The following is a 14084-nucleotide window of genomic DNA, read 5'->3' as shown; positions in this document are numbered from 1 at the left end:
TCTGCATTATCTGTGTCCACTGGTATAGTCAGACTTGCTGGACGTGGCGGGGAGAGGGGGTGGAGGGGGGAGGGGTGGGTGGTGACACACAAAATTATAGGTCCACATTGTTCCATGCATTACCCTTTTTAAAAAGTTTTTAAAGCAGGCGAACAGCATGAACAAGGGGTACGGCAATCTTATTCCCCCCCCCCTCCAACTTCGCCTATGCCTGTGTCATATTTGAGGTCATTGAATTTGTAGACATTTCGAAATGGGGGGTAAATTTGTATATGCATTGATTTTATTTTGACTTGTTTTCCTTCTTATTTTCTGTGAACTACGAAACTAACCTGTCTGTGAGTTTGATCCCCGACACGCCCCTTTCCTACTCCTCCTCTCTATTTCAGGAGTACGCCCCTTCGACCCCTGCTCCTGCGACAATCGCTCCACAGTCAATTTCCTAAACTACGCGAACTCCTAATTTCAGTCTTTAATCCTCAACCAATCACTACACATCGTCGTAATCCCAGCCCTATATCCTTAACGAAATAAAGCCCGAAATAACATTGGCGTCATAATATTATGTCGGATCATATTTTTTTTTTATTTTTTTTTTTAGCAGATGTTTCTGCATTTATTGATAAATCAAATATAAAACATTCAAATAACAATAATAGTATATAATATAACTGATTTACATCAAGAGTGACAACTTAATACACACAAAATAAAATATTTAAAAAAATGCATAATTGAAAGCTTGAAAGTATGGAGGTAAGTAAAAATAATCAAGATAAATGCAGAGGCCAACTATCATAAGCAAGGAAGCTTGAGTCGATAGCAGTGCAAAGAGCATCGAAGAGTGACAAGTTTACAACATAACACATACGTAAATGGTTATCTCATCAACGTAAATTTTATGAATTCAAAAATCTTCTTTTTTATCATATTCTTTTAGAAATTTTGGGGCATACTGTTTGGCAAATTTGTTTAGCGCCCTCTACAGTAACAGTCATTACATGCCGTTTCTTCCTGACGTTCTGGGCGCGTTTCATGAAACAATTAGTCGGTGGTTTTCACCAACTAATATCATGTTCACCGACAATTCTTTTGTCACCGACTATCTTCCAGGCCTGTGATTGGTAAAATCTAGTCAGCGCTGACTAAATTGTCGCTGAACATGATATTGTTTCATGAAACGCCCCCCCCCCCCCTGTTCTCCTTCCCTGCATTATGTAACATATTCAGCCTATTTTCTTCAATAGACCGGTTTACTTACATGATTAAATTTATGGATGTTTCTTTCCTGGGGACCTAGTGACGGTTTATCCATTACCCTTTTATGAGCTATAATATTCGGAATCCAGTCTGCGTATATTATTCGTTAATATCATTATGTCGGGCAAGTCTCGGGCAAGTAAGAAGTATGCAAACAATTGAATATGTTAGTAAACCGGTTTATTGCTTGTAGGCCTATATCTATCTGTTGATTTATTTATCTTCCAAAAGCCCTAAAAACATATCAACTTATATCATTCTCTTGTGTTTGTTTTTTTCTTCTTCAATACATTAATTTTCCCTTCAAATACTCTATTTTCATTTTGATTTATTCCTTTTTTATTTTATTGCGAAGACTAAAATAATCTCCAAAATGTCAATTTGCATTGTACGTCACCTATTGACATTTAAGAACATGAAATATGTCTTTAAGTTGATATCTAGAAAGTCTTTGAGACTGTGTTTTTAATTTACGATACACATTTCCATTCAATTTAATTCAATTTATTTTGCATGATACAAAAGCACAAATCATTAAATACAAAATACAAAATAGGCCAAAACCTGTGCTTGTAAATATATATATATATACATATTTAGTTACAAATACTGACTATCAACTACAGCATAAAGAGCGTGCGCGGATTTAAAGTAGAACTGCCTTCGGGCTGGGGTAGGTCCCCGTGCGTGAATGAATGCATTTTTTCCTTGATTAAAAACCAAAAAAAAAAAAATCATTTAATTTAATTCTATTTTATTGAGAGGCTTGCTACAAATTGCATTAAAAAATAAATAAATATATGATACATTGGAACATGTTCAGTTTGACCAGGGCTATGTCATTGCTAGCTTTGGGACAAATAGTGACGTCACCAGAAGTTTCTCTTGATTGGCCAGTAATTGCATTTAACCCACATGGTTCCCTTCTTGTTTGTACCTCTATGAATTTGCTTTTGAAAATGTATTTCAACTGTCACTGTTAGGAAAGTAGACGGTGTTTTTGTTTTAAGTACTAGAATCATAAATAAGTATATGCGAAAAGGTTTCATGGTACATATTGTGTTTTGATGTACAATTATCACGTTGGGTGTATACGTAGTATCTCTATGAAGGATCTAGCTAGCGGAGTGAAGTTCAATGAACTATATGAATGTCCATGGTTTCTTTGTGTAGTAGGTCCATGGTTAATTCACTCACCACTAACCGCGTTGGCTTGCGCTTGTTACAACTGTGTATAGCTCTCTCGGTGGCCTATCCTATTTGCTGCCCTCTCTTGATATTAGGGACTTTTAGATTTGCACGTCGACAGCTTTGACTGCAACGTGTGACGTCATTTTAAGGCACTGCGCATGCGTTGCGTCGTCTCAGTCGGCGATCGAGAATGCGTCAACCTTGATTTTCCTAAATCTAGTACATACATACATACATATTGATATCTATATAGCGCCTTTACATGCTCAAGGTACTAGTATGCCGCGTGCGCATGAAGTATTCAGTTCCTCAGGTAGCCAAAGGAACATCCCTTCCCTGCTATTATGTAAAAAATGTGTAGAACAGGTGTCACATGCATATTCACCTGTTCTACACATTTTTACATAATAGCATTGAAGGAATGTTCTTTTGTTGAGGGTAGAATGAGGAACTGTATATTTTGTCCTCTTTCTTTGTCCGTGATGTTCATAGTGTCACTTCCTGCATGCATGTATATCGTCGAGTGCAATGTAAAAGATTTTTAATTGTAGTCAACATGGGCAGTTAAGTACGTTGACACGCATGATCAGTCGGCGTTCGTCGTGTTCTCGTCCACTCAATCTAAAAGTCCCTATTAGTCTGAGAAGGACGCTCACACGTTACAACAAGAAATGGAATGGTATGAAGTGAGATGAAATATCATGACATGAAATAAAATGAAAGAAAATGACATGAAATAAAATTGTAAACAAAATGAAATCTAATGAAACGAAATGAAGAGAAGTGAAATGAATGAAAATTAAATGAGAGGAGATGAAACGTAAAAAAACGAAATGAAATGAAATGCAATTATATTATGGGAATCAAGGATATTATGTAGGCCTTCAACAAAAAGGTATATATGAGTGTTTACGTCTTCCTGATATAGGCCTATCGATCTTGACCACAATACGACAAGTGAAAGAATAGCTTTACTTGAAAGACGTTTTATAAAGGTCCACCAAAAAATGATCTTCAAATGGTCATGTTACGTCATAGGTTTGGGAATCTCGTAAAAGAGCCTGCCATAAAAGCGCTAGCATCTACATAACTTTACGTTGTCAAATCTTATACCTCAATCACACCGCCAATTAGCCGACGCCATCCCGCCCCAAACTCCGGCTATTCGGGCTAATGTAGGAGTCTGGGTCTTTCTCAGAGCGATTAAGCTATTCTCTATTGGTACTTGGGCATCGTAAATAGGTGAATAGAGGCATCCAACTGTATCATGTCGGTTTGGTGTGACTGGAAACAAAGAAACCCCTCTCCTCCGCCTTCAGCTCTCATTCTCATATCGTCTCGTAAGAAGGCAAGACATAGGTTAACATTTCAGAAAGCAGAGATCTGTATATACTCTTCAACTTCATTCTGCCGGGGTAAGTTAGTGTTCGTAATCACCTCTTCTGTTCAGAGAATTTCTATAAATGTAACGTAGCTGTTCTAAAAGGGTTTGTAAATATCATGTTTAAAGAAAATGGAATATCCTATGCGCCATCATGATGAATACTCCATTCAGTGGTCCGACTGAGGCTTCAGCGGCACTCGCTCCGGGTTATGCAAGGCTTAGGGTTAGATATAGGGTGCGTTTAATCAGGGACGTGATAGAGAAGGACTGGAATCAAGCCGCTCTCCTTTGACCCCATGCTCCAAGCCGCCGAAAAGTTATGCGCTAATCTGCAACTGTTGACCAGGTGGTGAGATAAAAGAGCGCATGAAATTTCAGGAGTTAGAATTCCTACATCAGAAAATGGTATCACTGCAACTGTTCGCTGTCCCTTCTAATGATTTCTCATCCATTGTTGAATGTGTAAAGAGTAGAACAAGCGAACACAAACTTGTGTACTTTCATCCTTTTTTAAACTTGAAAAATACAAAAAACACGCGAAAACACGCATTAGCAAACTTAATGTTATTGAAGATTGTAAGTCATGGATCAAATAACGGGACATTAAAGCATGCACAAATTAGCGCATCATCCTAAAATATTGAGTTTTTGACAGGATGTAATTTTTCTTTTACCAACTCTGGCACACAAATTAAAGGAAGGACGGAGTTCTAAATTTGAAAATTTGTTTCATGCACTATTCCCAATAAAATTCCCATATAAAGTTTTTGATTTACACTGAAATTTTGCCGGTAATTTAATATTTTGTAATAAATGTAAAACTGGTGCCTGGCTTCCGAAAGTCCCCGCAGTGGAAGCGCGGTTCGGAACATGGAACTTCAAAGCCAAGTGGAATGTTACACATCCCATTGTTACGCTTTAGAACTCAAGAATGCGTTTGAATAAATTACAAGAGTTTCGCCTCCTTTTCTTTCACCTCCCTGGTTTAATCGACACTTTTTCACCCTAGAATCACGGTTTCTAAAGACGTTTAAAAAACGCAATGCGTGATTTTTTCGTCGGTGGTAAAAAATAAACGTGTTTAAAAACACAAACATGAAACGCTGCAAAAAAAAGTTGCGTTTTATATCATAATTCTGCAGAATCACGATCGCTAAAATTCGATTGAACGAACGTCTCAATCATGATTCTATGGCGTCATTATCGTGGCCTGCTCCGGTTTGGGCAAAAAACGCGCGCCTGCTTTTTATGCAATTTGCGTTGTTCTGTTATGTTATTACTTGTTTTCCTTCTATTATTTTCTCTTTCTGTCTTTCCTTATGTTATTCTTTGTTTCTTCCTTCTATTCTTATGTTATTCTTTGTTTTTTTCCTTATATCAACTTCTCTTATGTTATTCTTTGTTTTTATATATCACTTTCTCTTTTGTTATTCTTTGTTTCTTCCTTCTATTCTTATGTTATTCTTTGTTTTTCCTTCTATCGCCTTTTCTTTTGTAATTTTTTTTTTAAGCATTCTATCACTTTCTCTGTCTGTCTTTCGTTATGTTATTCTTTGTTTCTTCCTTCTATTCTTATGTTATTCTTTGTTTTTTCCTTATATCAACTTCTCTTAATATGTTATTCTTTGTTTTTATATATCACTTTCTCTTTTGTTATTTTTTGTTTCTTCCTTCTATTCTTATGTTATTCTTTGTTTTTCCTTCTATCGCCTTTTCTTATGTAATTCTTTGTTTTAAGCATTCTTATCACTTTCTCTGTCTGTCTTTCGTTATGTTATTCTTTGTTTCTTCCTTCTATCATCTTCTCTTATGTTATTCTTAGTTTTCATCATTCTATCACTTTCTCCTTCTATCTTTCCTTATGTTATTCTTCGATTCTTCCTTCTTTCACCTTCTCTTATGTTATTCTTTGTTTTAATCATTCTATCGACTTTCTCTTTCTGTCTTTATGTTATTTTTTGTGTCCTTCTTTCTATCGCCTTCTCTTTCTTTGTTTTATTATTGCGATCTATGCTCAATACAGCAGTCGACAGTCGGCCGTAAACAATTCCAGAAAGCGCGCGCCGAAGTTCCTGGATCAAACTGCGCAGTGTGAGGCGCAGTGGCTGGGCTCGAAATGAGCTAGAATCAGCGTTGATGATCGCTTGAACGCTAACCGCAGTGACCTTGCTTTTTGTAACGGCGTTTTGATTTGTGATTCATGTTTGTGATTCTAGCATCGAAAATTCGATTGAACGCATCCTATAGTGTTCGGTCCACAAGTGTTGTGATTTGGTTTTCTCGCTTCTCTTGCTCTCTCTCTCTCTCCCCCTCTCCCTCTCTCTCTCTCTCTCTCTCCCCCTCCCCCTCTCCCTCTCTCTCTCTCCCCCTCTCTCTCTCTCTCTCTCTCCCCTCTCTATCTCTCTCTCTCTCTCTCCCCCTCTCTATCTCTCTCTCTCTCTCCCCCTCTCTATCTCTCTCCCCCTCTCTATCTACCCCAGTCCTCTCGCAGTTTGAAGCATGGTGAAGCGACGTCCGAACCGAAGTCCTGCGTACTTGAGGCAGACTCCTGCTCACCCATCCTCCTCGGATGACGATGATTCAAGCTCTGATGAGTCCAGCAAGGGACGGTCAGCCCGCTACTCGGACGATAGCTCCAGTACCGAGGGAGACACCACTTCACAATCTGAACCTGAACCGGAAGTAATTACTGCGCGGGGACGTTTTGGGATCCGGATGAAAACACTCGGTCACATTTCATTGCTAAAGGTAACAAACACGTTCAGAAAGACTTGAAAGTAATTGACGTAAGGCAATTTCAATAGTCCAGCGCATCACCTTTTGAAATGGGCGAACGTTATATTGACATATTACGTAATCCACAGGGGCGGATTCAATTTTTTTGAAGGAAGAACATTCCTGAATTTGATGACCTCCAAAGTGGGGAAAATAGTTCTATGATCCGGCTCTTGGCCATGACGTCAGAAAAGTCAAGGTTCACACGACTGACAAAGGTTGTTGCTGAACAGCTGAACATTTCGTAGGTGAAGATTTTTGCATTGAGATCAAAAGTATCATTTTCATTGGCAATCTCCTTTGCAGATGGTGAGCTCGAGACGTCCTGACGTAGATAACGCAAGGAACCTTCTCAGTGATCTGACACCAGATGGCATCGCCGGGGAGCTTAGTGCCAAAGATAGCAAAGGCAACAGTGCCATCCACTATGCATGTATCAAAGCACTGGTTCCATGGCTTGAACTTATCATAGAAAAAGGTGGAGGTAAGTAACTTAACTTGCATTGCAAACGTCTTATGATATATATATATATAACCTCACAGGGCACATTAACAGGACATCTATATTTAACCCCAAATGTTAAACAGGACATCATAAAAACTGGTATACAAATTACCCCAACCCTTATATATAACTAATATATATATATATATACAGTGCGTCCTAGAAAAAACGAAACCGAGAAGTATCGATGTTTTATCATAACTTAATCACAACCATAATTAATGAATGATACATATTTGGAAAGCTTAGAGTCTCCTCTTTCAGTTGATGCTACTCAGATGATGCATATTTCACGCATGAGTGACTAAAAGCAATTTGAAGGAAGGAAACCAAAAAGACATTTGGCGGGCGGTATCTGAATTTCGAAGAAAAATTCACATTTCTAGAAAGTTGAGTTTCTGCCCTTTCATATAACACCTCAATCAGGAAAAATGAGCGAGGAATAACAAATTTCTGTTTGTTTAAAGTAGCCCTTACATTTTAATAATTTTAACAAACGAATTCGTTTTCACTGGGTGCCTGCCGTAGCAAAAAGCAGATTTGACAAAAGACTTAACTCCGTTTCGTTGACAATCAGCCATGCATGAAGACTCTCGTCTACGGCTGATTGTCAACGAAACGGAGTTAAGTCTTTTGTTTATTTCGTTTATTGATACGGCGGGCAGCCAGTGAAAACGAATCCGTTTAATAAAATTATGGAAATGCAAGCACTACTTTAAACAAACAGAACTTTGTCATTCCTCGCTCATTTTTCTTGATTGAGGTGTCACATGAAAGGGCAGAAACTCAACTTTCTAGAAATGTGAATTTTTCTTCGAAATTCAGATACCGCCCGCCAAATGTCTTTTTGGTTTCCTTCCTTCAAATTGCTTTTAATCACTCATGCGTGAAATATGCATCATCTGAGTAGCCTCACATGAAAGAGGAGACTCTACGCTTTCCAAATATGTATCATTCATTAATTATAGTTGTGATTAAGTTATGATAGAACATCGATACTTCTCGGTTTCGTTTTTTCTGGGACGCACTTTATAACTAATTAAACTAATGAATAAACCTATTGTTTCTTGGGATGCCTATCAGTTTCCTCTGCCTGCAAAAAAATACGTCGAGGGCAGTCATTTTATTGATCAATCGTTAACAGGGCATGAACATGTCCTGTTAATGACCGTGTCTACTTAATGACTCATTTGTAACTACATTTGTCCTTCTAATGACGCTGTAAGGGAAACATATATGGGCAATTCCACGGTAACGGAAGGACACTCAGACAAGATTTTTGAACTTCAGGTTCATACTAAAAGAATTGTTTTATTAGTATAAGATGTGAAACAGTACAGATATAATACCTATATAAGTGCCTTTAATTCTCCCCCAAAAAATTGTCATTATAGTTAAGTAGTTTAAGAATGTGCATATTAATTATCTCGGTAACGGAAGGACATAAAAATGGACATGGTTTTTCCAGTTAATTAGTGTTTATCCAAACTTTGTGAAGTTGATGAAGCTTTCCACTTGACTGAAACACATTTTGTTCCCCATAGTTTAATACATACTAATAAAACATTTCTTTTAGTATGAACCTGAAGTTCAAAAATCTTGTCCGAGTGTCCTTCCGTTACCGTGGAATTGCCCATATATATATATGTATACACATGTACATAATATTTTCATTTTTTCGGGGGGGGGTGGGGGGTCGTGGGGGGCGGGCTCTTGTCTTTTCCGAAGTTTCATATTTCAATGGTAAACGTTTCATGCGATTATTATTATTATTTTTTTTTTTAATTTATTTATTTTTTTTTTATTTTTTTTTTTTTTTGGGGGGGGGGGGGGGGTAGCTCTTGTTTTTTTTTCTTCAAGAGATTCGTATAAACTCCGAAGGTTCATAATTACGAAACATTATTTGCAATATCGGGTGGTTCAAAATTTCGAAACTGGAAAAGGTTTCAACTTTCCAAAGGTTCCTAATGATATGACGCCCTGAAAAGATTGGATCAAACCTAGTTCATAGTCATTTAGATCCATCTCTGTGTGCAGTGTATATAATTTTCAGCAAGTTTTTATACATTTCTTTTCCAAAGCTCACGTCATTCTACGCACTTCCAGACAGTTTCGATCACATTGTTATCTCATGACCAAGGCCCCGTCTTATAAAGAGTTGCGATTGATCCGAATCAATCGCAACTCATCTGATCAATCGCACGTTTGTAATCTCCTATATCTTACGTAAACAGTTGATATCAATCGCAAATAAGTTACGATTAATCGCAAGTGTTCATAAGATGGGGCCCAGTATTCCACTTTATCTTTTGTTATAGACGTTGAGGTAAAGGGAGCAGGCGGTAGAATGCCAATACATCTTGTAGTCAGTGACAAAGCAAGAAGCGAAACACAGGTGAGTTTAAGGGGAAGTACTAGGTATTTGATCATTTGCTCATATCTCACCCAAAGATTTAATAAGCCTTACCAAAAAAGTTTTATTTTTATTGATAATTGGTCAAAGCCAAGCTCCAGTATATTTGTTAACGTGATAGAATTATATGTCAGACGTGCATTGTCTTTTTACAAGAACGATGATGACAGGCGCAGGAAAAAGTCAAACTGGTCACACGTTTGGCATCGAAGAAGACATTTTTGCAATGGTTTCCCTGGAGATTCACCCCCTCCCATCTTGGGAAAATGTTAAATTTGAAATGTTTGTCCCCTCCAACCTTGAAAATTTATTTTCAAGGGGGTACTTTGTTAATGGCTCACTCTAGGATTCACCCTTCCAAACTTCGGAGAAGAAAAAAAATTGAGGAATAAAATGTTTTTCATTCTCTGGCACAGGATCAAGCTTTTGGTATCGAAGGGAACACTTATATAAAATGGTTTTCCCCGGATTCCCCTCCCAATATTGGAAATAATGAAATTTGAAAAGTAAAATCAAACTGATCGAACTATTGGGAGTAGTTGTCAATGGTTTTACCCGCCCTCCTAACCTTTAACGGAAATGTAAAAAATTTCGTTCTCCCATTTACAGGCACAGGACAAAGTCAAAATGATAGAGCTCTTGGCATCGAAAGGTGTTCTTGTTAATGAAAAGGACGATCTAGGCCAAACACCTCTCCAGCTGGCTTGTAATCATTCTAAATTCAGGGGACAAAAGATGGTGATCCGAGCTCTCCTATCGCTTTCAGATATTAAAGTTGACGTATGTATCAATATTTATTTGTTCCTTAAGCCTAGTTTCGGTGATTTTGTTGTTATTGTTGTTTAATCATTTAGTTTTGTTTCGCTTTTGTTTCGTTCTGTTTGTTTTCGCTTTTTAGTTTTTGTTTTGTTTTTATTTTCGTGTTAATTAATGGCATAAAGGGTGAGTTAAATATTATCTACGCGCAATAAATTCATTTTATTTGAAGGGTGGGTCTTAATTATCATTTGGGGTATACCTAATGTTATGTAATTCATTTCAGAAATGTTACCATGAACATAAACTGACTGATTCCTTCCCGACAAGACAAAACATTATGCACCCACCTTTTTATACGCATTGAACATATTCATATGTATATAATTCATAGAGACGAGTCGAGCCAGTACAATCCACGATCTCTAGCAAATGTTATGGGGCTGCAGAAGATTCTTGAAATGGTCTGTAGATGTAGGTGTCTGCACAGTAGTAATAATAGATGTGTTGTGCTGTAGTGGATAATAAGAGGCTTTGTGGCTTTGTTATCATTATCATTATTTTTAATATTATTATAGCTATTATTATTATTGTTATTATTATTGTTATTATTATCTTTATGATTATCATTTGTATTACCATTTTCAGTATAATTATTACCATTTTTATGTATTACCACAACCATCATTCGTTCACTTTACCACTGTTTAATTTCACAGGAATCTGTTAAGGTCGGCGGAGTTAACTCAACGCTTCTCAACATTGCATGCCATAATAATCATTTTAAAACGGCTCTACTTCTCCTCGACCACGGAGCCAATCCCCTGGCAGGCGATGGGTCCAAGGACACCCCTCTCTTCATCATCCTCACCAAAAGGAATGTGAAGTATGCCCTACAATTCCTTACAACATGCAAGAAAAAGGGGTACAACATGCGACAGGTAAGGGGACTTTATTCGCAGAATCCAGGTAACTAGGGGTGGGTCCCCGATTTTGAAAGAAAGGGGGCGGCGGGGGCCCAAACCTAGACACAACAAGTAACACACCCAAAAATAAAATAATAAAAGTACACCACCCTTCTCTTCATCAATCTTACCAAAATATATATGAAGTATGCTTTTAGCTACCTAACAACGTATAAGAAAAGAAAATTCGACATCATCTATTTCCACTTTTTCTTCTTAATATTATTATTATTATTAGTAGTAGTAGTAGTAGTATAGTGATATTATTATTACATACTTTTTGATTACATACACGCAGATCCTGTCGGTGAAGAACGTGTACGGAAGAACAGCGCTCCATGAAGCCATCAAAATAGGACACGAGACGCTTGTCAAATACTGCCTTGATTTTTGTAAGTATAACATCTTATCACAAATTTAAACACATTAATACTAATAACTGGTACCAATATTATAAAAACAGTCATTTAATATCATAGTCTTGTTCAACCAGTGTGGTTAAGCATTGTGAATTATGCTCTTCCTTAGTACCCTTATAGCCCCCCCCCCCCCCCCCGATTTATGCTCCAGCAACAAATGCTCCTCAGCAATTTCCTCCTCAGTTCCTAACTTCAAACCTGGACCTAAATCTATACCAAACTCTAACCCTAACCATAACCCTCAACCTAATCTAAATCCCAATTGCAACCCTATCCCTATGACAAAAGAAAGTCTGGAGCATACAACGTATCACCTTTGATATGTGTTTGATGACCTCCAGTGGCTCCTGACGATGAAGTGGATGGAACAGAAGACCATGACTATCTCCTAAGTCTCATGGCCCGGTATGACACCAATGTGATGCATACAGCATGTATGAAAGGACACCTCAACTTGTCGATCTTGTTCCACGAACTATGCCCCAAACTCCTGGACATGAAGACTATTAAGGGACTGACACCTCTTCACTATGCATGCAGGGGGAACTATCCAGAGTTGGCCGAAGAGATCTGCTTAATGATAAAAAGGTAAATTTTCCAGGGGTTATGCAGGGAGTTGAACTCCTTGGGTAATGTGACAGTCATTCTCCCACAGGTTCATAAATCCGAAGGTACATTGATCCCATGGGTCTGTTTTTTAGAAGGTTCTTAAAGAGAAGATTCATTGATTTAAAAAACTAACTTTAATGTCATTATTGCAAAGGTGACACTTTGATTGGCCAAGGTTATCAAGAGCGAATGCTTAGACAACATTCAAAGTAATGATTATTAACAATTACAAAACGCTTAGATACAGCCCAGACATAGCACCTGAAAAGCTCTCCGGTCGCTGCTGAGATATGACGTCACATGTTGAACATGATGTGCACAAGCAGACGATGTCCCATGACATCTCACACAATTTCATTGCCTGTTTTTTCATCTTTTCTTCAGTTATTTCTCTTACTTCAATACCCTCAGGCGAAATGTTTAATCTATTGCCTTACTCTAAACCCCGTGCATGGTATTATTTGGATGAAAAATGCAAGGAAAAAAGAAGGAGAAGGAATCTGTCGCTTGTAAACAAAATAGGGCGCCATTATATTTTCAGCTGCATACACCGCGGCATGTTCGGCGTTTCAAGAGGGAACAAATGACGTCCATGCTATCATTCCGGAGGTTTTTTAATTTGAAAGTGTGGTTTCTTTGATTGTTCATTACCCCCTATCCTGTGTATTTACAAACAAAAGAATTTAGTTTTCAGAATGGGGGTCATATGCCTTTTTAAATGATGTAAAATTCCATCACATTTATATACACTAAACTCATTATAATTTGAGAAATAAAAGCATTGCAATTATGTTCATTCTTTATGGGGTGTCGTCTGCTTGGGCAGGGTTGGTTCATATTGTGACGGCATTAAAACATCGTTATTTTTCCGGCGAATCTCTCGCATATCCTAGATGCTATAGAGGTTGTTTTATTTGTATTTTTATAAATCACCCGATATGTAGTTGAACTAAAACTTGCACGATGGCCATCTGTTAGCTTACCAGTTTCTAGTAATACGCTATTTGCCATATTTGTGATTTTCTATGAATCCGCACTTTAATTCCGAAGGTTCATAGTCTCGAGGTTCTATTTTTTCTGAACTCTTTATATCTTTAACTCTCTCTCTCTCCCTCTCTATATATAATATGTATATATATATATCTGTTTCCCGTCTGTCCATTTTCTCCCTATTTTTTTTTTTTTTTTTTTTTTTTTGTTTTGTTTTGTATTCGAGCAACCCCTTGGCTGTGCTTGTGATTAAAAGGCTCACAAGGCCTGAAGCATATGCTTATCTTGAAGCTCCACTTGAGAAAAGTCTTGCTTTTTGTGAATAGATTTCATGTACCATATAAGACGATCGCAAAGACTTTCGAAAACATCAACCAAAGGCAATACACCAGTTTACGGTTGTTTGCGCCATTTTAAACAAAGCCAATGCCCTAGCTAGAGGTCATGTATTTATGCGTAAATTAAGATTGCGCCCATGCAAATTATGATGACATCACTGCCTGCGCGCGGCTGCGTTGTGCGCGCACATCATCATTTGCATGGGCGCAATCTTAATACACCAGTTTACAGTTGTGTGCGCCATTTTAAACAAAGCTAATGACCTAGGAGTCATGTATTTATGCGTAAATTAAGATTGCGCCCATGCAAATTATGATGATATCACTGCCTGCGCGCTGCGTTGTGCGCGCATATCATCATTTGCATGGGCGCAATCTTAATTTACGCATAAATACCAGAGGTCAGAGGTTATTGGCCCCGGAACAGGGCCAATTTGGCCCTGTTCCGGGGCCAATGACCCGAGGTCAACTGTCTGCTC

General features: G+C 37.8%; 1 protein-coding gene across 2 annotated transcripts in view; it reads left to right on the top strand.

The window, feature by feature from the left end:
• Positions 1-3743: 3743 nt before the first annotated feature.
• The window catches only part of LOC576285 (transient receptor potential cation channel subfamily A member 1 homolog), a 37876-nt gene continuing 27535 nt past the window's right edge, over positions 3744-14084 (top strand). Inside the window, exons 1-8 of one of the 2 annotated variants that reach the window (XM_030997022.1) lie at positions 3744-3866; positions 6316-6583; positions 6917-7094; positions 9434-9510; positions 10138-10308; positions 11004-11225; positions 11548-11641; positions 12010-12256. In XM_030997022.1, coding sequence (XP_030852882.1) covers positions 6335-6583; positions 6917-7094; positions 9434-9510; positions 10138-10308; positions 11004-11225; positions 11548-11641; positions 12010-12256 — 1238 coding nt within the window. In that variant the 5' untranslated portion in view covers positions 3744-3866; positions 6316-6334. The remainder of the gene's footprint in view (positions 3867-6315; positions 6584-6916; positions 7095-9433; positions 9511-10137; positions 10309-11003; positions 11226-11547; positions 11642-12009; positions 12257-14084) is intronic. The other variant, XM_030997023.1, reaches the window with a different exon arrangement.

The sequence above is a fragment of the Strongylocentrotus purpuratus genome, unplaced genomic scaffold (genome assembly GCF_000002235.5).
Source record: "Strongylocentrotus purpuratus isolate Spur 01 unplaced genomic scaffold, Spur_5.0 spur5_scaffold_4, whole genome shotgun sequence".
Classification (NCBI taxonomy): domain Eukaryota; kingdom Metazoa; phylum Echinodermata; class Echinoidea; order Camarodonta; family Strongylocentrotidae; genus Strongylocentrotus; species Strongylocentrotus purpuratus.
The sequence above is the reverse complement of the archived record's forward strand: the minus strand, read 5'-3'. Positions and strand labels throughout refer to the sequence as shown.